The following is a 23,095-nucleotide window of genomic DNA, read 5'->3' on the forward strand; positions in this document are numbered from 1 at the left end:
AGGTTAAAAATCCCTTAGAGGCTGGAACAGAGAATTGTGTAGATGGACGTACTCTTAGCCCTGTCACCTGAACGTACAAATGGCAAATGTGCCAACTTCTAGGACAAAAAACAAGCCCCCTGACTCTATATTCTTAAAAACATCAGTGGTTCTGAAGTGTCTATGGATAAAATCAGTAACAGGAACTAACTAGGTTAGTAGGAGGATTGTGCGTCAGGTCTGGAACCTGTAAGCGGTAGAATAAAAGATCCGCTCCTTGGAGTACCTGCAGTGTACACACTATGCGTACAAAAAAACATATAAAAACATAAAAAGCTAGACAAGGGGGTGGACACAGTGACATAGGACAGGCAGCCATATAAGAAGCGATGGGGAAGGTTGTGGGATATAATGGAGACATAGGAGTGCACAGAGAAGACCCAGCCACAAGACAAGTCATGGAAAAGCCAGGCCTACAAATAAAGGAGAACTCTAACTAGACTCAGAGATTAGACTCTAATCTCTCCCTCAGTGATGGTATCCGGAACGAGGAAGGGGTTGCTATGTCATGGTGACCATGAACAATCATACACAGGAACCGTCGTCAGTATGGAGTGTGTCATGCCAGGTCCTATGGCGCAGAATCGTCTCGTCTTGGATAGGCGTTCCGTTGCGGTCACTCCACTATTAGGGACAGGACTGTCATCACCAAAATCCCACAGCTGATGAGAAGGACTTGGATCAGAGAATTCCTGCGAGAAGGACAGAGACCGCAAAGTGTAATATAAAGACGGGTCATTGGGGTTATAAACACAGGCAAAGGGGGCAATAATATATATATTATATATCTGAGGACATTAAAGGGCATCTACCACCAGGATGAAGGACTGTATGCAAATGAGCCTGAGGGGCTCCAGGCTCCATAGGTGTTAATGGAGTCTGGAGCCCCTCAGACTAAATTGCATACCGTCTTTCATCCTGGTGGAAGACCGCCATCCGGACACAGACCCATAACCATAACATGGGAGTCATATTCATGGCTATTTTTGCTCTTAAGGGACTTTAAACCATGGCCGTTTACCCCCAACAATAGCTCCATTAATGTCCACAGGTCATGCGTGGTATTACAGCTTATTCAATATAGTGTCGCCATTTTAGAAAGGAAGCAGCCATGATTTTTGTCAGCCATGTTTGTCATGTATCATGAGGTGATTTTTTTTTTCCTTTTCTATTTAAAATCTTCACATAATGTAGCGTCCAAGGTCAGGCCTCAGGCCTTACTGGAATACATATAAATTTTCTATAACATAGCCATTAATGAGCTTTAAAATCAAACATCCCATGGACGCTATTTTAGAAAGGAAGAAACTGTTTTATTCTTGTTTAATGAGGTGATTTTTTTTTACATTTTTCTTTAAAACCTTCACATTATATAGTATTATTTGACGCTAACCAAACAGCATCTGGGTCTTTATAAGGACACACACATATACATATTGGGGGAGATTTATCTGAAAGCAGAACTGTTGTAGTAGGTCATGGCAACCAATCAGAGCTCAGCTTTAATTTTCCCACAGCTGTTTATAAAATTAAAGCTAAGATCTAATTGGTTTCCATGGGCAACTAGAACAATTTTACCTCAGACACTACTGATAAATCTCCCCCAATATATTGTTTACTAACAGGGCTGCTTCCCTACAAAAATGGTGCCATAAATGTCCAGGGGTCATACGTGGCATTGCAGCTCACAATACACACATCCCATGGACAGGAGTGTCACCATTTTTGACAGGAAGCAGCTTGTTTTATGAGGCGATTTATTTAAATTTTTCTTTAAAACCTTCAAATAATGTAGTGTCGCAAGTCACTTACGAGACAAGCTCTGGTCTTTTAAAGATACACACACCTATGCATACATTTTATTTACAGTATATATTTAAATATACATTGATATTCTCCTCACATATGGTTCATGATGTCAAAATGAAATAAAATCTCCCACCATGGCTGATGGCATCACATTACTCCATAGAACCTTTATGTAATAATTCACCGACATCATGACCAATCAGCATCAAGGGATTGGAAACCTGACCAATCAGGGGCCCATTCTGATAGGCTATAAAAGCCAGTGGGTGCCCTCCACAACATAGGGGTCAATTGGCCATGGAGGTATGTGAAGCAACCCAACCTGGCGGAATATAACCTGATCTAGGAGCACCTCCAAGGTTCGGACACCATGCACTTCCAGAAAGTAAGAAAAATCCATGGTGAATGGACAATGCTGGTGGATGGCCCCTAAATCCTTTTCATATTCTCCATCCCAGTTTTCTGATACTTCCATAAGATGAGACCATGGAGAGGCTCCTGCCACTTGTAGCTAGCAACTAAAATCAGTGCAGCACCATCCACTTCTACTGCAAGATTTCCACCTCAGAGCGGAGCCTCCAATAAGTCTGTCCTCATAATCAGTGACTTGTTTATCTGACTTTTAAGAGGAGCATGTTGCTCCTTCACCCAGCAGACTCTACCTCCTGAAGGTAGTTTCCTGCGCCATAAATACAGTATCTTGTGCCTTCACCTACTGGCCATAGACCATCTGAAGGTAGCGTCTTGCCCCTTCAATCACCAGACATGGCTTCTTGAAAGTTGCCTCGTACACCTTCAATTACTCCAAATGGACTGCTTAAAGTGCACCATAGAGGTCCATAGGCCTCATGAAGATAGCTTAGGTACATCTTCATTCACTGCAAAGCCTTCACCTTGTGGCCATAGACCTCATGAAGATAGCTTAGGTACATCTTCATTCACTGCAAAGCCTTCACCTTGTGGCCATAGACCTCATGAAGATAGCTTAGGTGCATCTTCATTCACTGCAAAGCCTTCACCTTGTGGCCATAGACCTCACGAAGTTACTGTCTAGCGCCTTCAACCATTGGACTTGAACTCTTAAAGGCAGCTTAGTGCTCCTTCATTCACCGCATATGGCCTTCCAGAAAGTAGAATCTTGAGCCCTCAGTTGGCGGCCGTAAACCTTATCTACAAGAATTGACTTCCAAAAAAATAAAATAGAAACCGAAAAACCGTGAACCGCTTGTGTGCAGATCAACTCCTGCTATTGACGGAGAAATTTCCCTTTACTTAGCGCCTCAGTCATACTTGTACAGACAGTAGGATTGAATTCAAGTGGATAACCTTTAATTGAATTCATATTTTTTTAATTGAAGCGTGTCTGGAGGCCAGAGCCTTCCCTTTCTATCTCCAAATTACTGAAGCTGTAGAGTGTGAGGTGCTAGAGACTCTAATGACAAATTATCTTTAGTCTCAAAGAAATGTGAGACTCCAAGTAACATATCTTAGATTAAAAGTGACAGAACTTGTCAGCAAGTAGACGCTGATCATTCATCACGCTCCCCACAATGCTGGACGTTAGATTTCAATAAGGCCAAGTTTACCTTTTGTTTTTCTCTTCCAGGAGGTCTGGCAGGACGGTGACCAATGCAATGTACAGGAACCCTCCTGATGTGAAGGGTAAGATCCAAGCCACCGCTTCACCTGCACCGGATATGAGATAGAAGTATAGTTACAATAGCTGCCTGATTTTAGCGAACATGAAGAATACAAATACAGAGGTACAAAATAAGTGTCTATAGATCTATGAGCAGACTATATGTTACGTTTGAGGACAGATCCAATGAGTGGCCTCGGTTCAGGGGACTACATAGGAAGTCCGTGTGAAAATGTGTCTGAGGCGGCAGCTTGTTGGATGAAGCGGCTACAGTGAACGCCATCCAGATGCAGACCCAAAACCATAACTTAAGAGTCATATTCATGGAAAACCCATTTAACTTTAAGGCTATGGAAGCTGCATGTGTTAGGTGATGTGTCATAGGTGCCTTGGAGGTGACCCTTTATACATCATTAACCAACCTGCATACAAAGCCCCTTCATAATATACTTACCGACCCCCTTGGGTGACTGAGCACAAACGGCAAAGCCAGCTCCCAGGATCCCTCCCATGGCGGTCATCAGTTGCATCTTAGCCGCGCTCCAGCGGTCAAATCCGGCACGGAGGAGAATTGCAAAATCCCCGACCTGTAAAGAGAGTATTATAGGATTAGAGATCTACAGGAGGAGAGAAAACACGAAGGATCGCCAAAGGTTTACTGTGCACTTACCTCATGGGGAATCTCATGTAATAAGATGGCCACTGTAGTGAGGACCCCCACCTGTTAGAAAATATAATGAGTAAATAAAAGGCCAAAAAAAAATCACTAAAAGATAAAACACGTTAAGGCTACATGTGCAAGAATAGTGTTATCCTCCACGTTCTATCCGTTTTTTTTTTATTTTTACGTTTTTTACAGATCTGTGTGAAGCCAGTAGAGAACTCAGTGCAGGTCCAATTCCTTTCTCTGTGAACGGCCTGTGCCTTCCCATCACGGCTGATGATTTATAGATGGGTCCGTCCACATGGAAGAAACCCCACTGTACTCTTTAGGGTAGCGCGTTATCTAGAATGTCCTATAACTCCGACTTACCTTCCTGCTAACCAGAAAGCTGCCCGCCACCGCCATGCCGTGGGTGAAGTTATCAATGGTGTTGGCCAGAAGATTGAGGTAGCCACTGACCTGTAATGAATGAGCCATCGCTTAGTGCACGGCCATCGGGGTATAAAGCATAGCTGATATATACTAAATATAAAGTACTGACCTTAATACTGTCATTTTTGGGTTTCTGCTGTGCGGAGTTCTTTTTTTTGTTCACTTCATGTTTCCCATTCATCAAGCTGCCGGATGTAAGTTTCTATTAAAAAAAAAAAAAAAAACTTTTTAAGAGAAAAAAAAAAAAAGAGCCCAAAACCAGATGATTTATAGGATTAACAGAGTGGTCTCTACCCATGAATACAATGCTTTCCACCATTAAAGGGGTTGGCCGGTTTCATTCATTTTTATACAATAAACTGTAGGTTTATGAACAATTTTAATTATGTATTACATACATACAGCCAACTTATACACTAGAAAGCTCTGGATGAACAGTACAGACCTATATGGGCAAGAAGAGGCAAATAAGGATTGCAGAAGCCATGCATAACTACCACCCCAATCAAATAGGGGGCTGGAGATTGGTGGGGGTCCTAGAAGTCAGAATGAATTAGAATGAATTCTAATCCCTTAACAATGACACATTTCCCCCATGTGACTCTCACCGGAGCAGAATTGCTGCTTTTCTGTTCCTCACTTTTTTCATCATCTAAAAAAGTTTTCTCCAAAATCAGGAACGTGAAGAAGCCAATGATAACCCACAGGCCGAGGAGACGCTGCTGCTGGCGTGACTGAGCGCTCCCTATAATAAAAGATTGAATTATACACAAAATCCATGAAAACTTTAGGTTAAAACTAACTGTATAGGATGGAGAAAAGATAGACAGAGGAAGTCAAAGATAAATTGTCCTACATGTAAGACTCCCAGCTAGTGCAGGGCTGGTAGTGGTGGTGCATGACACAAGGACCACTAAAGGGTTGTGCGTCCTTGTGGATAGGGGATAACTTGCTGATTAGTGGGACCCCCATGGATCATGAGATACAGGTGCCCCTAGTACCCTTGAATGAATCTATTAGCTGGCATCAAATGCATCATGCCTCTTCTATGGCACGGAGATATCCGAGGCAGGACTTAGCATCTTCATTCTGTGCCATAAATAGTGAATAGAGCGGCTGCTCCATTCATTTATGGTACAACGAACCCCCGTTCTTGTAATGCATGGGTGTCGCACCAACGAGACCCCTACAGATCAGCAAGTTGTGCCCATTACAATGGCCAATATGGAGTCCTTCAGAATACACTAAAGCTGGTATTCAATACTTGTCACATCATATGGGATAAGTGTCTGATCGCTGTGCGACCCCCATGAAGGTTCTGCAGTGGTGGTCCGGACATAGGATAGTGGAGTACAGCGCTCTTCTATCTCTAGCAGTGAGAGACTTAGGACCCTTAATATGAGGGATGTAAGCGGCCGTACCTTTAGCTTCTATTCTATGTATAGGTATGGGGATAGGAGGTATCCATGTAATGATATTCTCCACCTATAGATATGGATACTGGTGTACAGCACGTTCACACATTCTCACCTGTCGCCTCCTGGGCCTGACCGGCCAAACACAAGACATGCAGATACACGTCTACATTCACCAGACATTCCCGTATGACCAGGACCGGTGGAGAACAGGTACTGAAATTTGCAGACGTACAAGCAAAAAACCACACTGCAATTTTGGCGCGACTCAGTTTAGGATCTATAGGGGAAACTTCCATTCATTTCAATACAACCATTGCAATTTTTTTGGGGGAAAAAAAAGCTGAACTGATAAATACTTTCAGCATCTGTTTTGGCCAAACCTTAAAATAGGTGATCAATGTGCGATTGGCAAGCGTCCTAACCTGCAGAACCCCACTGGTAAAAATAACATTGTTGAAGGGCAGGTAACCGCAGGGCCAAAAATAGGGCTCGTGGTGAACATTTTGTGATAAAGTGGACCAACTCCAACAACATAAAATAAATTATAGAAAATGTGATATTTCCATTTAATGTCTATTTCTGATCTAAGGATTTAGGCCAGAGGTGAAAAACATTAATTGGGCCAAGGGCCGCATTGTTATACTGCTAAACTTTAAGGGGTCACACCAGTAACCATCACCCTAGGTGTACCAACCAGTACAGCACACATACTACCGCAGCAACCAAATACTACATTCAGAGCAGACAATAATAGTACTGAACACCCCAGAGCAGATAATCCTGGGGACCCCCAGAGCAGATAATACTACTGCTATAGAGTCTCCATTAGACTAACAAGAGATCCCTATAGCATAACTCTACTAATACTGGTGACCCCATTGCATACATCTATGAATACTGGAGACCCCCATAACACAAAACCACTAATACTGGAGACCCCCAGGGTAGACAAAAAAAATGAATCCTCTCATTTACAGGCTCCTCTTTTCCTCCCTGCAGCACACTGCAGCTTCTTCTCTCCTCCATGTGCCGCTCTGCTTTGTGTCCTATGCCGGTTGTTTACGGCGGCATCAGGACCCTCAGCAGAGCTGTGCCAGAGCAGAAGGGGACCAGGGAGCAGTGCAGTACAGCTGACAAGTACTGACCACCGCCGTGTGCACTCACAACGATCTGGCTATGACAGCTCAGCCCTAGTCCCTTAAAAAGGACCTGTCACCAGGGACCTCATTTTCACTAAAGACAGGTTGCAGCAGCCCATCACACCTACAGTGCAAATCTGCCTTTCTGCTTTCTCTAAGCAATTGAATTACAATAAAATTGCGTGTTATAACTTACCTTGCACACTGACAGAATCCTCTGTGTAGTCCCAGGGGTTGGGCATTTGTTTGGATGCATTCCAAAAAAACATGTGACTTGTCTGTGCTGCAGACTCCTCAGCTCTCAGTCCCCACCTTTGTGCTCATGTACAGCTACTCCCTCTCTGATTTCAGCTCACCAGGCTGCGAGCTTTGTGAAGGAGCAGGAGGGAGGAGCTGTTGGAGCACAAAGGTGGGGGCTGAGAGATGAGGAGTCTGTGACATATTTTTTCAAATGCATCCAAACAAAAGTCCAACCCCTGGGACTACACAGATGATCCTGTCAGGGTGCAACATAAGTTATTAAACACAATTATATTGTAATGCAAATGCTTAGAGAAGGCAGAAAGGCAGATGTGCAATGCAGGTGTGATGGTCTTCTGTAACCTGTCTTTAGTGCAAATGAGGACCCTGGTGACAGGTTCCCAATCTAGGGGATGGAATGTAATTTCAAGAATTCTTTCTTTTATGTGAAATCTCACTAGTTTACCAATAGAAAACCTCATCCAAAGTCATGTGACAATGAGCAGTCAGATTATGCGGAGACGAGACAAGTACCGCTATATTCTGTTCTATACTAACTAGAGACATCTTGCTGGTGTCGTATCAAATATAAGAATTTCATCTTGCAGACTGGATAAGGCTTGTTGTTCTGTGATCTATAGAACTGGACATAAAGTTCAGTTGAAGTCAGGAATTGGATCTATATCTAGAGCTTACATTTCCATCAATGTCTTTAGCCGCCTGTATTTCCAACTCCCGGAATCACAAGCCTTGCGGCTCTAAAAGATTATTGTCTCCAATTTGTCACCATGGTTCTATAGCAATGAAGATAGTATCATCTGAAGTGACACTCCTGCTGCAGCCTCTAAACTTGACTTACCTCAAGCTAAACATGACTGTTTTCTGCTCATTTTCACATTGACTTTTTATAAGTGAACGGGTGAATTCTAGAAATGACATTTCATCCCCTACCTAAGGGAGCTGCTAATTTAATGGGGTAAAAGCTGGTGATAGCTTCACACACGTGCACATTATCGTATCAGGTACTGGAGTCCTGCGCTCTGAAATTGCAGACTCTCACATAGTATTGAATGGAGGGGCAGGACGACCTAAGCCCCATCAATTACGGAGAACGAGACCCCCATTCGCATATATCCTGTAGACAGTAGATAAATGTTGTTTGTGGACTGTCACCTTCAATAAGGAAAAGTGGAGCAGCCTGGATCCGTGTACCTACCTGTCGTGGCGCTGCAGGTGTATGCCCAGGCCTCTGGCAGAAGGTGGACAAACACGTCGCCCAGTAAACCACCAATAGCAAAACTCAGCAGCTGCTTTAACTTCTTGGCGCCCTCTGGAAATGGAAAAAACATAGTGAATGCTCTCCTCTTCGGAGAATGAATGGAAGTATTCATAGGAAGGGACTCTACAAAGTCCTCAATGGAGGTTGTGACTCCCTGAATGATGTGCGGCAGACCCTATAAAAGTAACACTATGCACCTACACAGGGGGATTGAGGTCGGGCGCTTCTTTAGGAATTTTGGACGTAACATCTACAGTCTAGGATTTTGGTCAAAGCGGTAACAACTACTTAAATTCGGTTTTCTTTGCTTACAAAAAGTGGGTTTTATCTCACACCAAAAGGTTAAAAAGTGATCATTATTATAGGAAGAGATTAGGGTCAAATATAAAGGTGGTCACCTTTATCCCTCAATATATAAAGCGATATTAAAGTGAAGTTTTAATCACGACTTCAATGAATGTGACTTGTCATCTCTGTAAATCCTCCTGGAAATGTAATGGCTAAATTAGCATCCAACGGTTACTATTCCCCTCCTACAAGGTATCAGACTGTAGAGACAACACTAAAAGAGTCAAGAGGGGGTAGTAATATCCAGTTGTCCATTCCTTTAGTTATTACCGTCAGGAAATAAGAGTTCTCCTTACTACTTTCCCTATTGAGGCTGCCTTGCAGGCGTGTGGGGACTTAGAGCCATTGATGCACAACTAGCGGGAATATGGAAAACATGCTTATGCAGGATGGGATAAGGAAAACAATGCCTCTTGTAAGGCAGCTCCCTTAACATCAAGCATGACTTTCAGGAAGCCTAATGACATAATGCGGGATGAAAGCAAAACCACTATTTCAGAAGAAACAGATTCCCAACAGCGCCGTTTCAACGTATTTGCATCTCTTCAGTAAAGTGTAAAGAACTCGAATGCATATAGTAATTTGCATATTTCCCAGTATCCCATCGTGCCGCATCAATGGCTGTAAGTCTCCACACGCCGACAAGGCGGCCTTAGTTGGCAGTCTCCATAAGGAGAGCACTTACTTCCTAACCCTAGTCAATAGCCTCTCACTCAGCCAAACCAGTTCCCTACGCTGTACCGAAGAGACGGAACCATGTCAAAAACTGTGCTGCTTAGAGTTGGAAATCTGTTCCTTCTGGAAAAAACAAACATACTTGTTTTGCTTTTACCCTGCATCATGTCATTAGGCTTCCTGAAGGTCATGCTTGATGTTAAGGGAGGTTGCCTTACACGGTAGCTAAGAGGCAATGTTTTCCGTTTCGCATCTGGGAAAATGTATTTGCATATTACCAGGAGGATTAATAGAGTGACAGCACAAGTGATAAAAGAAGTAAATATGTGATTTGGGGAAAAATACTTGTACAGGCCAATTAGCAAATACTAAGACAAACTGGAGAAAGTCTTAGCAGAGGTATTGCAGGATAGGGTCATGTACACACAGAATGGGGGACACGGGACCATGTGCCTCATGTTTCCAGGTGTATGGTACATTGCTCTGTAAGTCTTCATGGGATGTATAGAAGGCACATACACTCACCGGCCACTATATTAGGTACACCTGTCCAACTGCTCGTTAACACTTAATTTCTATTCAGCCAATCACATGGCGGCAAGGTAGGCAGAAGAGCATCTCTGAACGCACAGTACGTACCAGACCACACCGGGTGCCACTCCTTTCAGCTAAGAACAGGAAACTGAGGCTACAATTTGCACAAGCTCATCGAAATTGGACAGTAGAAGATTGGAAAAAACGTTGCCTGGTCTGATGAGTCTCGATTTCTGCTGCGACATTCGGATGGTAGGGTCAGAATTTGGCTTCAACAACATGAAAGCATGGATCCATCCTGCCTTGTATCAGCGGTTCAGGCTGGTGGTGGTGGTGTCATGGTGTGGGGAATATTTTCTTGGCACTCTTTGGGCCCCTTGGTACAACGCCACAGCCTACCTGAGTATTGTTGCTGCCCATGTCCATCCCTTTATGAGCACAATGTACCCTGTAACATCTGATGGCTACTTTCAGCAGGATAATGCGCCATGTCATAAAGCTGGAATCATCTCAGACTGGTTTCTTGAACATGACAATGAGGTCACTGGACACAAATGGCCTCCACAGTCACCAGATCTCAATCCAATAGAGCATCTTTGGGATGTGGTGGAACGGGAGATTCGCATCATGGATGTGCAGCTGACAAATCGTCGGGAACTGTGTGATGCCATCATGTCAATATGGACCAAAATCTCTGAGGAGCTTCCAGCACCTTGTTGTATCTATGCCACGAAGAATTGAGGCAGTTCTGAAGGCAAAAGGGGGTCCAACCCGTTACTAGCATGGTGTACCTAATAAAGTGGCCGGTGAGTGTATATACTTCTTCGAGTTTCATATAAGATCTATGATGTAATCAGGGGAATCTGGAGACAAGGAAGAACACACAACCTGTGCATACCTTCAGATCTAAGCGTAACACCTGCTTCAACGGGAATCACCAAAAGTGGGAAAACACCACTCAGTCCCACCAGTAAGGAACCAATCAGAGAACAGATCCAGGCGTCCAGGGACGAGGTGTTGACATTCTCACAGGAACGACTTCCAGGGACACAGGCGGCGCCGAGGTGGAAGCCCACACATGCAACGAGCAGCCAGGGTACAATCCTGACCCACATCATCCTGTGTGGAGGAAAAGTACATAAGTATTACTTGGAGAGATCATTAAAAAAAGTTACACGCGGAGTAACGACCGTGGGACGAAACCTCCACCATGGTGTCAAGATGCTGCATAACCCCTTGGGGCATAAACTCAGCCCAACTTAAGTTAAAAAATGCTCAACACCTAATGTTTTTTGGAAAGTTACCTACGAGTTAGACCAATGAGTTTCCACTGGACTTTAACCCCATGTGACGCAACCTCAGCCCTTGAGGGTGCGCTCACACACCGCGCTCCTGGTTTTGATGTCCAAACCCGGAGCGCAGTGAAAACAGAAGAGGAGCAGCTTCTCTCAAAGATATGTTGTCACCAATCATGATCCACACCTGCTTAGGGCTTTAAAAACTGCATCCGAAAAAAACTGAACGTGTGAATGCACCCTAAAGGGGGTCGTCTGGTACACAACAGGTTATCCCCTATCCATAGGATAGAAAACTACTTACTGATTGGTGGGATTCCCACAGATTATGAGAACGGGGTCTGTTGTACCCCAAAGGAATTGAGCGCCAGGTCAGACTTATGCGCTGCCAAACCATTCACTGTCTATGCCACTGAAGGAAGTAGGGCCATAAAGGTGAATAGAACAGTAGGCACAGGTTCGACCAGCTTCTCTGTTCATTTGGGGGTACAAAGGATCCCCTGTTTTTGTGATCTGTAGAGGTCCCACCACCAGAATACCCATTGATCAGTAAGTAGGATAGGGGAAACTTTAGGGACAGTGTTTGCCCCTGGGTACAGTATTTTTCAGACTATAAGGCGCACCGGATTATAAGGCGCACGCTAAAACGGCTAGGTTCATATATAAGGCTCACCGGATTCTAAGGCACACCTGATTACAAGGATGAATGACCAGCAGGTGGCAGACCATACGGTAGCCAACTGGAACATCACCGCAAACCTTGAGTAACCCCAATGGGAAGCAGTCACCGCTTATTAAAAGCGCAGCACAAAGCATCAAACACAAAACAATAACTAAACAATTCCTGCAACACAAGCTCAAAGTAAAGAAACACTACACCTAAAGTTGTCATTTTTGTACAAAAACTACCAATAAAACCACATTCTCTCTCTAGAATCACAGCATAGTCTTCTAGCACACACACGACATGTAGTAACAAACTGACTAAGAAATCTAAATATAACCCAAGCCGACGGATGGACGGAAAACAATACAAGACAGGATCCAGAACAGAAGGAAGGAGCACAAGGAGCGATGGGGAGAAGGTCCAAACCTGAAGTCTGAGGATCCATTGACGACAGGAGATACATCCAGTTTATACAGAGCGCAGCACAGGATCTCATTTAGAAATGCACCTTCACTAATCCCTCTCTCCAAAATCTGACAGTAACAAGGCCCCGGGGACTGTATTTCCCGCTGTAACCTTACATAACAGGTTTGCAGTTCACGGCATGAGCCTTCAGGATATTTCCAGAACTGTCTTCTATATTAATAACCCCACCCAGTACAAGTGTAACTGCAATGAAATAATGCCCCCCGGGCGCAAACAAGGAAGGAGGATATTAAACTATATACATCCACCGCAACCCCGGAAATGGCTCAGCTATATCAAAGCCGACTTACAGTCATGACGAATGACAATCACATTTGAAATATTCCCCTTATAGAATACAGGTATCGCACCTTATATTTACTAAGCCATTGAGCCCCGTCAGTGACAAATACGGCTGAACCACTGACGCCGTTCACAACCAAGTGTCACATGACTGCAGAGGTACTAAAAATGTATTTTAGAAAATCTATATGATTTTAACACCCTCTTCTAAACTATACCTTATATAATACCCCTCCGTCTAAAGTTTAGCTCTAGTTATACATACTATGTAATCCCAGTCTCAGTATGTGACTCGAGTATCCTGTAACACCTAAATCTAATCCTATAACATACGTTACCCCATCCTCTAAAATCTAAATCTAGCCATACACTCTATGTGACCCCCATCCTCTAACATCTACATCTAATTTTACACCCTATGTGAACCCCATCCTCAAAAATCTATATCTATTCCTACAACCTATGTGACCCCCCATCCTCTAACATCTACATCTAATCCTACACCCTGTGACCCCCCATATCCTAAGATCTACATCTAATCCTACACCCTGTGACCCCCCCATCCTCTAACATCTACATCTAATCCTACACCCTATGTGACCCCCCATATCCTAACATCTACATCTAATCCTACACCCCGTGACCCCCCCATCCTCTAACATCTACATCTAATCCTACACCCTGTGACCCCCCATCCTCTAACATCTACATCTAATCCTACACCCTATGTGACCCCCCATATCCTAACATCTACATCTAATCCTACACCCTGTGACCCCCACATTCTATAACTTCTACATCTAATCCTCACCATAAATGACCCCCCATTTTCTAACATCTGCATCTAATCCTACACCCTATGTGACCCCCATCCTCTTACATCCTATGTGACCCCCATCCTCTAACATCTACATCTAATCCTACACCCGACGTGACCCCCCCATCCTATAACATCTACATCTAATCCAACATCCTATGTCACCCCCCATCCTCTAACATCTAATCCTGTTTTCTTACATATAAATCTAATCCTACATCCTCTAATATCTAAATCTAGCCCTACACCCCCCTGTGACCCCCCCCCCCCATACTAACACCTACATCCACACACACTCTATAGGACACCCCCAACCTCTAGCTTTTAGCATATGACTCAATCTTCTAATAAGCTATCCCATAGAAAATCATCCCACAATTTTTTGAAACATCTGTCCTGGTCAGATGAACGTTGCAGTTTTTATTCCATGTACAGGGATTCACGGCATCACTTTCTCCTACCGCCCACATCTTTCCAGCTTCTAAGATCTGACTTCTGCCAACTCTATCCGTCTCCCCCATAAAGGCATTGGGCATACCAGAGATTCACATTACACTATGAATCACCTGTTACTGAAGAACTACAAGTCACAGAAAGTTGTCAAACTTTGGAAAAGACTCTGTGACAAGTGCATAGTTATACCAATCAGCTGAGAGTTGTAGTTCCACAACAAGTGGTGACTGCCAAGTCACATACAAAAGTTATTCTAAAAGTATTCCAGATATGCTGGGAGTTGTAGTTCACAATGTGTAGCTCTAAAGTAAATGATGCAAGGCATTCTGGGACTTGTAGTTCACAGCATGCACTTCCAAAATTGCTGATAAAAGGAATTTTGGGACTAGTAGTTCCACAACATGTGATATAGTCTTGAAGATCCAAAGTTGCTGATGCCGGGCATGCTGGAACTTGTAGTTCCACAACTGTAAACACAAAGTTACTTCCAGCTCGGGTATGATGGGACATGTAGTGCCTCAGCAGCTGGTAGATGCATAGTAAACTATGGATGCTATGTAAAGTATGCCAGGCATGCTGGTACTTGCAGTCCGACAACAGTTCTGGAATGTACGACTGCAGTGCACCAACTTTTCAGCCATAACTCTGCACTGTAGTCACCCATAGACTATCACAGCTCAAATCAACAGCCCAAACCCTGCACTTATCCAGTATACATGTATACATACCAAAATAAATCACGTTCCGGCTCTCAGCTGTCCTCTCATTCCCTGCCATTCCCGACCTCCTACGCCCAACTCTCCGCCCCTCTGCGGGAGCCACGTGTCACCTCCCCCGGAACCATAACTTCAATGCTTATGGGTCCGGGGGGGGAAGCATTTCACAGAGCACATCCGGCTGAAAAAAAGGTCATGGGGGAATGTAAATAAAGCTACGCACATCCATCTACGTCTATTGTGCTGACACCTGGTGGACGCTATGTGCACTGCAGAAATGTCTGAATGTTTTCAGCTTCATAGAACGGACACTAAAATGTATGGGTTTAATTTTTTTTGCTTTTAAAATTGTATTTGCCTTCCAGCTACTAGTTATTTTTAGATTAGAATCCCATAAGAAGGTTTTATATTAAAATGTAATATCTTTGGGCTTTACACACTGCAAACATAATGGGGCACATTTACTAAGGGGTTTGCGCTGCACTTTAGTCTGACTTTTCACGTTCTTCATGGCTAAAAGGTCTTGCACAGGTGTTTAAGAAGTATTTGTGCTGCGATTGTGGTGCACGCGACAATTTTGTGGCACAGCGGCGCTGGCCTCCATGCGACACAAATGAGGGGACGTGCCGGCGGACAATCCGACTGATTCGGACCAAGCGCCGTATTTAACATGCAAATTGTGTTGCACGCCCTATGTTAAAGGTGCACCTGAAAAAAGATGGTGAGCTCTGTTGGACCTGAGTGGGGAAGCGACACATGCAGGATATCGGGCGCACGATCTAAGTGAATAGCTGCACGATGTATTATACACGGAAATAGCACTTTCAGTGAACTTGCGTGGCATTGTAAGTAAATGTGCCCCAATGTGAGCATAGTCCAATGCGACACTGTAATGGTATGTTCCTTTTTTTTTTAGATTTTTAATTATAAAATTTTTTAATAGAATAAATGCTCACCCAGCAGAATTTATGCCAGAAAAATCCATATCCAAATCCAATTCCCATGGACGTCAATAGGATGTTGTCAACATTTCTTAAATTCTACATGGTCCCAATCCCCCACGTTATTGAGTTGTCCTATCCTTCTCTGGAAACGGCGCCATGCGCCATATATTCCTATGGAGAGGGGCGGGGGTGAGCGGCGCTCTCTTCCTCCTCCTCTCCCCGGCACTGCCATGTGTGAATGTAGCCTAAAACTGACACGTGTTTTGTTTTCTTTACAATGTGAAATCAAAGGTTTTACCAACAAAAGAAACGTATACAGTGTACTGTATCCATTAGATAGTGAGATCCTGCGTCTATCCTTTTGATATGTCATAAATACTGTTCATGGAAAAATACACCTATAATAATAGTGAATGACAGTAAGAGACCTGTTTATCCCACCCATGTATAATGTAGCCTGCTCGTAAATCGATAAACACCTCTTTGTAACTCTCCCTGTGTATTATTCAAGTACAAAAGTAAGGATAGATATGAAAGAGATAGATAGATCAGATGGATATTATAACAATACTTTGATTTCATGACCGTTGCAGGTGAGGCGGTGGCTTGGATCTTACCTGTCACATCAGGAGGGTTCCTGTACATTGCATTAGTCATCGAGCTGCTGGACTTTGTGGAAGAGAAAAAACAAAAGGTAAATTTGACATGATAGAAATTGTAAGTCTAGCATTGCCGGGCGCGATGAATGATCACCATCTAGATACTGAATAGTTCTGTCACATTAAGCTGGGAAATGATATTTAGAGTTGCACATTTCTTTGGGATCAAAGACTCTTTGGGGGCTTATTTACTAAGGGTCCGCGGCCGCACTTTAGTCGGATATTATGACATTTTCGGGGATTGCACGAACGTGACAGGTATTTAGCAGGGGATTGTGTCGCACACAAATCGGGTGCAGGGGAAGCCGCCAGACTATTCAACTGATTCGGACTAAATGCGGGATTTAAAGGAACCATTTCAACGACCATTTCAAATGGTAGGGGTAAGCTGTAAATACCGAGCACCAGCTCAGGGTGAGCTGGTGCCGGTGCTTACTTTCGTTAGTGTTATTAACCGCTGTATCGCGGTTTTAACACTTTTTAAAATTTATAGCAGAAGCTGCTTCGGCGCTGCACGCGACCGTGCGTGCGCAACGTCTCCGCCATTTCCTATGTAGGCGCGCGCATGAACTTTAAAAGGTGTTAAAACCGCTATACAGAGGTTAATAACACTAACAAAAGTAAGCACCGGCACCAGCTCACCCTCACCCCATTTGAAATGGTAGGTTTCCTTTAACTTTCAAATTGTGTGGCAGGATCAAGCACTTACATGCACCAGGAAGAAGATGGTGAACTCTGTCGGACCTGAGTGGGGAAGCGACACATGCAGGATATCGGGCGACAATCTTAGAGAATCGCGGCACAGTTCATTAGCGTCCGAATGATGCACTTTGGGTGAACTCCTCAGAAAGGTAAGTAAATGTGCCCCTTTGTCTCTAGCACCTCCCACTCTACAGCTTAAGATTCTGGAGATAGAAAGGCCAGCGTCTGCTTTTCCAAGGAATGTTTACATAGATAAGGCTCAGACATTAATAGACATGGATTAAATTAAAAGCTTATCCCCTTGACGTTAATCCTACTGTTTGTACTAGTATGAGGGTGCATCCACACGTTCAGTTTTTCAGATGCAGTTTTTGACGTCAAAAGAAGGTGTGGATGATAATGGGTGAGGATATATAATAAAGAGGTGCTGCTCCTCACTCCCCTCTTATTATGGACATCAAAAACTGCTTCTGAAAGACTGAACTTGTGGATGCACCCTCACTGAGACTCTAAGGCCCCATGCACACGGCCGTCATGGGGACAGATATAATCGATATAGGTCCCCATAGACGGCTATAGCGACCCAGTGGTGGTACGGTGCGATTCCGTACACAGGAAAAAGATAGAGCATGGTCTATCGTTCCCTGTATGTACAGCCAGGCAGCGCTGTTTCCTATGGAGAGGGGAGGGATGATTAGTGCTCACCCCTTCTCCCTCCATTGTGCCGACGTGTGCTCAGTCGAGCGTACGTGTGAATAAAGTCTAAGTAAAGTGAAATTTCTCAGTGACTCCGAGTGACCTCCAGCTCTTTTCTTGCTCATTCACTTACAGTCATCATCCGCCATAGAGTAGAGCGGCACATCACTATGTCTACCATCCCGCTAGTTCATATCACATATACTCCTCCTACACTTTACATGGCTAAGAGCCAAGGCTGCTGTAATCACAGACCTCACTTAGTGTGTTCATATACATATCGAGATTTCGATTTAGTCATTACTCAATTCAAGTAACAAAAAAGCATCACTACTCCCTGCACCCCATGACCTGAACTTACTGTATTTTAATCTTTTAGTACTTTTTTTTGGAAGCCAAACACAGTAGATAATGTTTATAGAAGCAGAGGATGTTTCATCGATTTCAGCAGGAACCTCTTCATGATCTCAGCCAGCAGTGCCACTAGGAATTTTAGCGCTGCTCACCCCCGCCCCTCTCCATAGGAATATATGGCGCACAGCGCCGTAATACGGGAATAGATAGGACATGTCCTATCTTTTTCCCGGGTAGGGTGATGCACATTTGCGGCACCGTACCGCTCCCGTAGGGCGCCGTGTGCCCATTGCCGTCTATGGGGGACGTATATATCGGTTGTATATACGTCGGCCGTATATACGTCCCCCTTGCGGCAGTGTGAATGTAGCCTTAGTTACAGTTCTCCCTGTAGACATTAGTAACAGTGCCCCCACATTGGCCCCGTCGTCTTAAGCTATAATGCCCCCCAGTATAATTTTATAGCCCCCTAGTAGCCATAGTAGAGAAAAAAATGCTCTACAATTGCTACATCTCGAAGGTTGCAGGCAGAGCAAGCGAGATTCAGACAGAAAAGTTAAAACTGCGTTGGCCTTCATATGCTGTAAAAAGCATCAACGCTTAGTAGCATAGCCTGACGAGGGCTTGTTTTTAGCAGGATAAGTTTATATTTTTAATCACCCCCCTTTCCTTAGAATGGAAATTCAAATAAACATAAACATGTTTGGTATCGACGCATCTCAAAAAACAAAACAATTATTCCCGGTGGTGAACCCATTAAAAAGTTTTGCTGATTCGGCAAATTATAATTTTTTTTTTTTCAAAGAGTTAAAAAAAAAAAAAAACTAAATTAAAACATAACAAAATGATAGAAATTTTGTATCAATGTGATCCGACTGACCCAAAGAATAAAGGGGAGGTGTCTTTTGGGGGAACAGCGAAAGCCATAAAAGCAAAACCTGTAAAAAAATGGCGTAAATGTTTTTTTTTTTTTAACCCAATTTAACCACATATGGAATTGTTGCTTCCCAGGACATCACATAGAATATTAAATATTGGCACTGGGAAATGCAAGTTCTCTTGCAGATGATAAGCCCTGATATAGCTCTGTACACGGAAATATCTAAAAGTTATGGCCTGAATGTGGGGAGTGAAAAACGGAAACGCAAATATTTTAAAAAACGTGCCGTTAAGGGGTTAAATTCTTCCAATCTGACATTGTGTTTCTCTGGATTATGGTAAATTAATGTATAGAGAAGGGTGTAAGTTTGTACATTGATGTGATAAAGTATGATAATAAAGCAGGACAAGTGCAGGGAATTGTTATATAAGCGAGTGTCCAGAACTCCTGCGCTCAGTGCTCAGTGTAAAGGTCAAACCTGCCGCTGCAAGGAGTCATTTCCATCCTAAATATGGACTTGAAGGTTTGCTGACAGTGGCATGATGGGCTGTACTAGCTCCCTATGCCCACCAGGGGGCCCTGGTGATCTCCCATCCTTCAGTGGGGTCACTTTTGTTCATTTATGGATCATAGCTTTACATTTGGCTTTTTCCCTATACGTTTAAGAGGAGGGGGGGGGGTGTCATATATTCAATTTTACTGAAACCCCTCCATTTTTGGCTTGTAGGCTTTTAGGACTACAATAATATATATATTTTTAAATGGAGGTAATAACTTTTGTAATTTTTTAAATTTAATTTAAAAGGGTTTTCTGTGCCTATGGATTGATGACACTAATGCCTGTCACCCCATACGATCAGGTTTTTTTTTTTAAAGAGGTCATTTAAAGTGGATGTCCAGTGAGTTGGCTCTAGTTGCAATACCAGGCACAGCCACTATACATGCATGGTGCTGTGCTCTGTGAGTTTTGAAGAGTCCACACATATCCTCTGGTGTCAAACTGCACCAAATCCTAATATTACAGACCAAGAAGGGGTGTATGAAGGGGTTAAAGCTCTATTAAAAAAAAGTACCTCTGTTTTTCTCTCCTTAATTTACACACCCCAGCTTACACTTCCTTTTTTTTTTTGAAGACTGGATAAGAAAAAGCTCCTTGGTTTCTGTTCCTTCATTGTCAGCCCTTCGTTGACCTCTTCTAAAAGTATGGGACTTTTTACACCCCAACCTTAAAGGAATCGATCAGTCTGACTTTTCAATTGACTCTAATTAAAGGGATCTGTCACCATTTTTTACTCCCATTAAACTCCCAGTCCCCTCTGGTAGGGAATGTTTTGTCCTTTATAGAATTCTTTATTTTATGTCAAATCTTACCTGATCACCTATAACAAAAGCTCTTCCTAATTCATGTAAAATTGAGCAGAGAAGAGTCACTTTTTATCTTGAGTGGCTAGAGGGGGAGCATCACTTCAGACCTATATAACTTAGGTTCTATAGCAGCTACAACCGTAGTTATGGTACCATGTTAAAGAATAGAATTCTTTCTTTCTAATGTTTGTGTTTCTGTGAGCTACAGAACCAGAGATACAGACAGTTAATGAATAGTGTCCTGTGAACTGAACTCCTTTTAGGCTCCACATAGTAACAATGATCATTTTAGCGCTGCCACAAGTTATAGTGACCCCTTTAGACCCAACATATTCATACTGATTTTCCTAATTCCCTTGAAAGTGATAGTCCCTACCCCTTTAGGTTGCACATAGTCCCAGTTTTCCTTTTACTGCCCACAAAAAGTAGTAGTTGATGTTACCGTTGCCAGCACCCAGTGTGTGACACCAGGTCATAGAGGTGGTAAAGAAGGACAGGAACGAGGAGGAGACTGCAGGGAGCACCGGTGGGTATGTATACATTTCTATCTGGGCTACATGTATACCGAGGGCACGTGCTGGGCTGCCTGTATACTGGGGGCATGTGCTGGGCTACCTGTATACTGGGGGCATGTGCTGGGCTGCCTGTATACTGGGGGCATGTGCTGGGCTACCTGTATACTGGGTGCATGTGCTGGGCTGCCTGTATACTGGGGGCATGTGCTGGGCTACATATATACTGGGGGCATGTGCTGGGCTACATATATACTGGGGGCATGTGCAGGGTTACATATATACTGGGGGCATGTGCTGGGCTGCCTGTATACTGGGGGCAGGTGCTGGGCTACCTGTATACTGGGGGCATGTGCTGGGCTACATATATAATTGGGGTATGTGCTGGGCTACATATATACTGGGGGCATGTGCTGGGCTACATATATACTGGGGGTCTGAGTCTAAATTAATAATGAGGTTCTGGTGTAAACTATGAATTAATGAGGGTGAATACGGTTGTATATTATAATATATTGAGGGGTCACAGTGTATTAGCTGTATATGCAGGGGGCACATTGTGAGAAGTAGGTACAGATTAAGCCTGCCATGGGTCCTGGGGTGTATAAATATCATAGCCTCTACAAGTCTGGAATCACTCCCTTACATCTGCTTATAGAATCCGCTTCTTGGGGTATGGAGGAAGTGTCCCTTCTGCCTGCTTCAATCTTCTGTTTCAGGACCTTTGCAGGACCTTCAAGGTCCTGAAATGGCTCTTGTTTACATGTGTACTGAGAGCAGGAACAGATATACGAGAATTTCATGGGTGAAGGTTCTTCTCAGTATAAAATTTTGTCGGTGGCTTTGGGCCGACTAGATCTTTGGGCCCCCGGCTACCGCCCAAACTGCCTGTATCGTAATCCACTACTGGGGAGGAGCACATAGCTATTATCAAGGAGACATTATAATGACTGTAACTTTTTTTATGGACGTACACTGTAGATCTTCTCCTGAGGCCAAAATCACCTTGGTGGCAAATTCTGCAGTGATAAGTCCTGGGCAGGTGAAGTTTCCATAATGTTCTCCATCTAATGAAGAAAGATTGCCAACTATGCGGAGTCTTCCAAGAAGACTCGGATGGACCAAGCTAACAAAGACAGAGAAGTAAACAGCGGCAGCTTAATGTGAAGAGTAAGAGATGTCTGTGCATGTGTCCAGTATATTTACTGCTGGTATATATTTATTCATGCAGTATATTCATATCTTGTATATATTTCTATGTGCAGGATATTTTTTTTATGTGTTGTTTATTCATTGCTGGTAAATATTTATATATTTTTCTCCTTACGATCAGTCTCTCTTCCCTTTAAGGCACATCATAAGTGAAGTTAGTACTTCACACATCTACAGTGCTCAGCACCAGAGCCCAAATCCTCTACCAATTGTCTGTGTATAGGCTCCTGGACAGTAGAGGGCGCTGGCAATCCCCTGCCACTGACCAGGGCTTTTAGATACAGTTATACAACATCAGTGTTTTATGATTCAGCATGTTCCACTGTACAAGACCAAATCCACAACTGGAAATGTTACAGTATCTTTCCAAAGATGCGTCTGACCGTATTACATTTTCCATTCAGATGTTTTGGATTTTGAAATTCTTTCCCTTTTGTTATACTTAATTAACATTAGAAAATACAAATGCGACTATTATATCACTTTGGTGATCTGAAAAGTACAGGTGCCCCCCTTTGCTGTGGTCCTGCGCTCACCATTTGTTTTTGACACAGAGGCACAGGCCGCTTGATGGTTACACACTTGGGGGGGACTTGTACTTGAACAGCTGCAGAATACGAACTCTGGTTTGCAATAACTTCTTTGGAGGTCCCATCTGTCCTCCAGAAGGTCAAGTTGTTTCCAGTTAGGCCAAAGGCTCTAAGCGGACCTAAAAGTCAGTGTCCAGATGTATCCATGCACTTTGTGGTGAGAACCATCAACGGTGATCCGGGCGTTTCGGGCGTCCGCCCCCCGGGCCCGATATGATAATCTCGGACCTTCTCTGAATTGCTTTACAC

General features: G+C 43.6%; 1 protein-coding gene and 1 long non-coding RNA gene across 4 annotated transcripts; one reads left to right on the plus strand and one right to left on the minus strand.

Annotated features, from left to right (window-relative positions):
- Positions 1-359: 359 nt before the first annotated feature.
- Positions 360-16,543, minus strand: SLC39A13 (solute carrier family 39 member 13). 3 transcript variants are annotated; one of them, XM_072118696.1, is made up of 10 exons: positions 16,494-16,543; positions 11,115-11,335; positions 8,597-8,710; positions 5,192-5,328; positions 4,693-4,785; positions 4,521-4,610; positions 4,158-4,208; positions 3,942-4,074; positions 3,435-3,534; positions 360-731 (listed from the first exon to the last, which is right to left on the minus strand). In XM_072118696.1, the coding sequence occupies exons 2-10, from the start codon at positions 11,332-11,334 to the stop codon at positions 656-658; spliced, it is 1,014 nt and encodes a 337-aa protein (XP_071974797.1). In that variant the 5' UTR covers position 11,335; positions 16,494-16,543; the 3' UTR covers positions 360-655. The 3 variants fall into 3 exon arrangements, with proteins under 3 accessions (XP_071974797.1, XP_071974796.1, XP_071974798.1); XM_072118695.1 differs by lacking the exon at positions 16,494-16,543 and adding an exon at positions 14,945-15,099; XM_072118697.1 differs by lacking the exon at positions 16,494-16,543 and adding an exon at positions 12,605-12,740.
- On the plus strand, positions 16,505-22,339 carry LOC140071237 (uncharacterized). Its single transcript, XR_011849097.1, has 3 exons — positions 16,505-16,570; positions 17,231-17,386; positions 22,026-22,339. It is a non-coding gene; the product is annotated as an uncharacterized lncRNA (long non-coding RNA).
- Positions 22,340-23,095: the final 756 nt, after the last annotated feature.

This window comes from Engystomops pustulosus, chromosome 7 (genome assembly GCF_040894005.1).
Source record: "Engystomops pustulosus chromosome 7, aEngPut4.maternal, whole genome shotgun sequence".
Taxonomy (NCBI): Eukaryota; Metazoa; Chordata; class Amphibia; order Anura; family Leptodactylidae; genus Engystomops; species Engystomops pustulosus.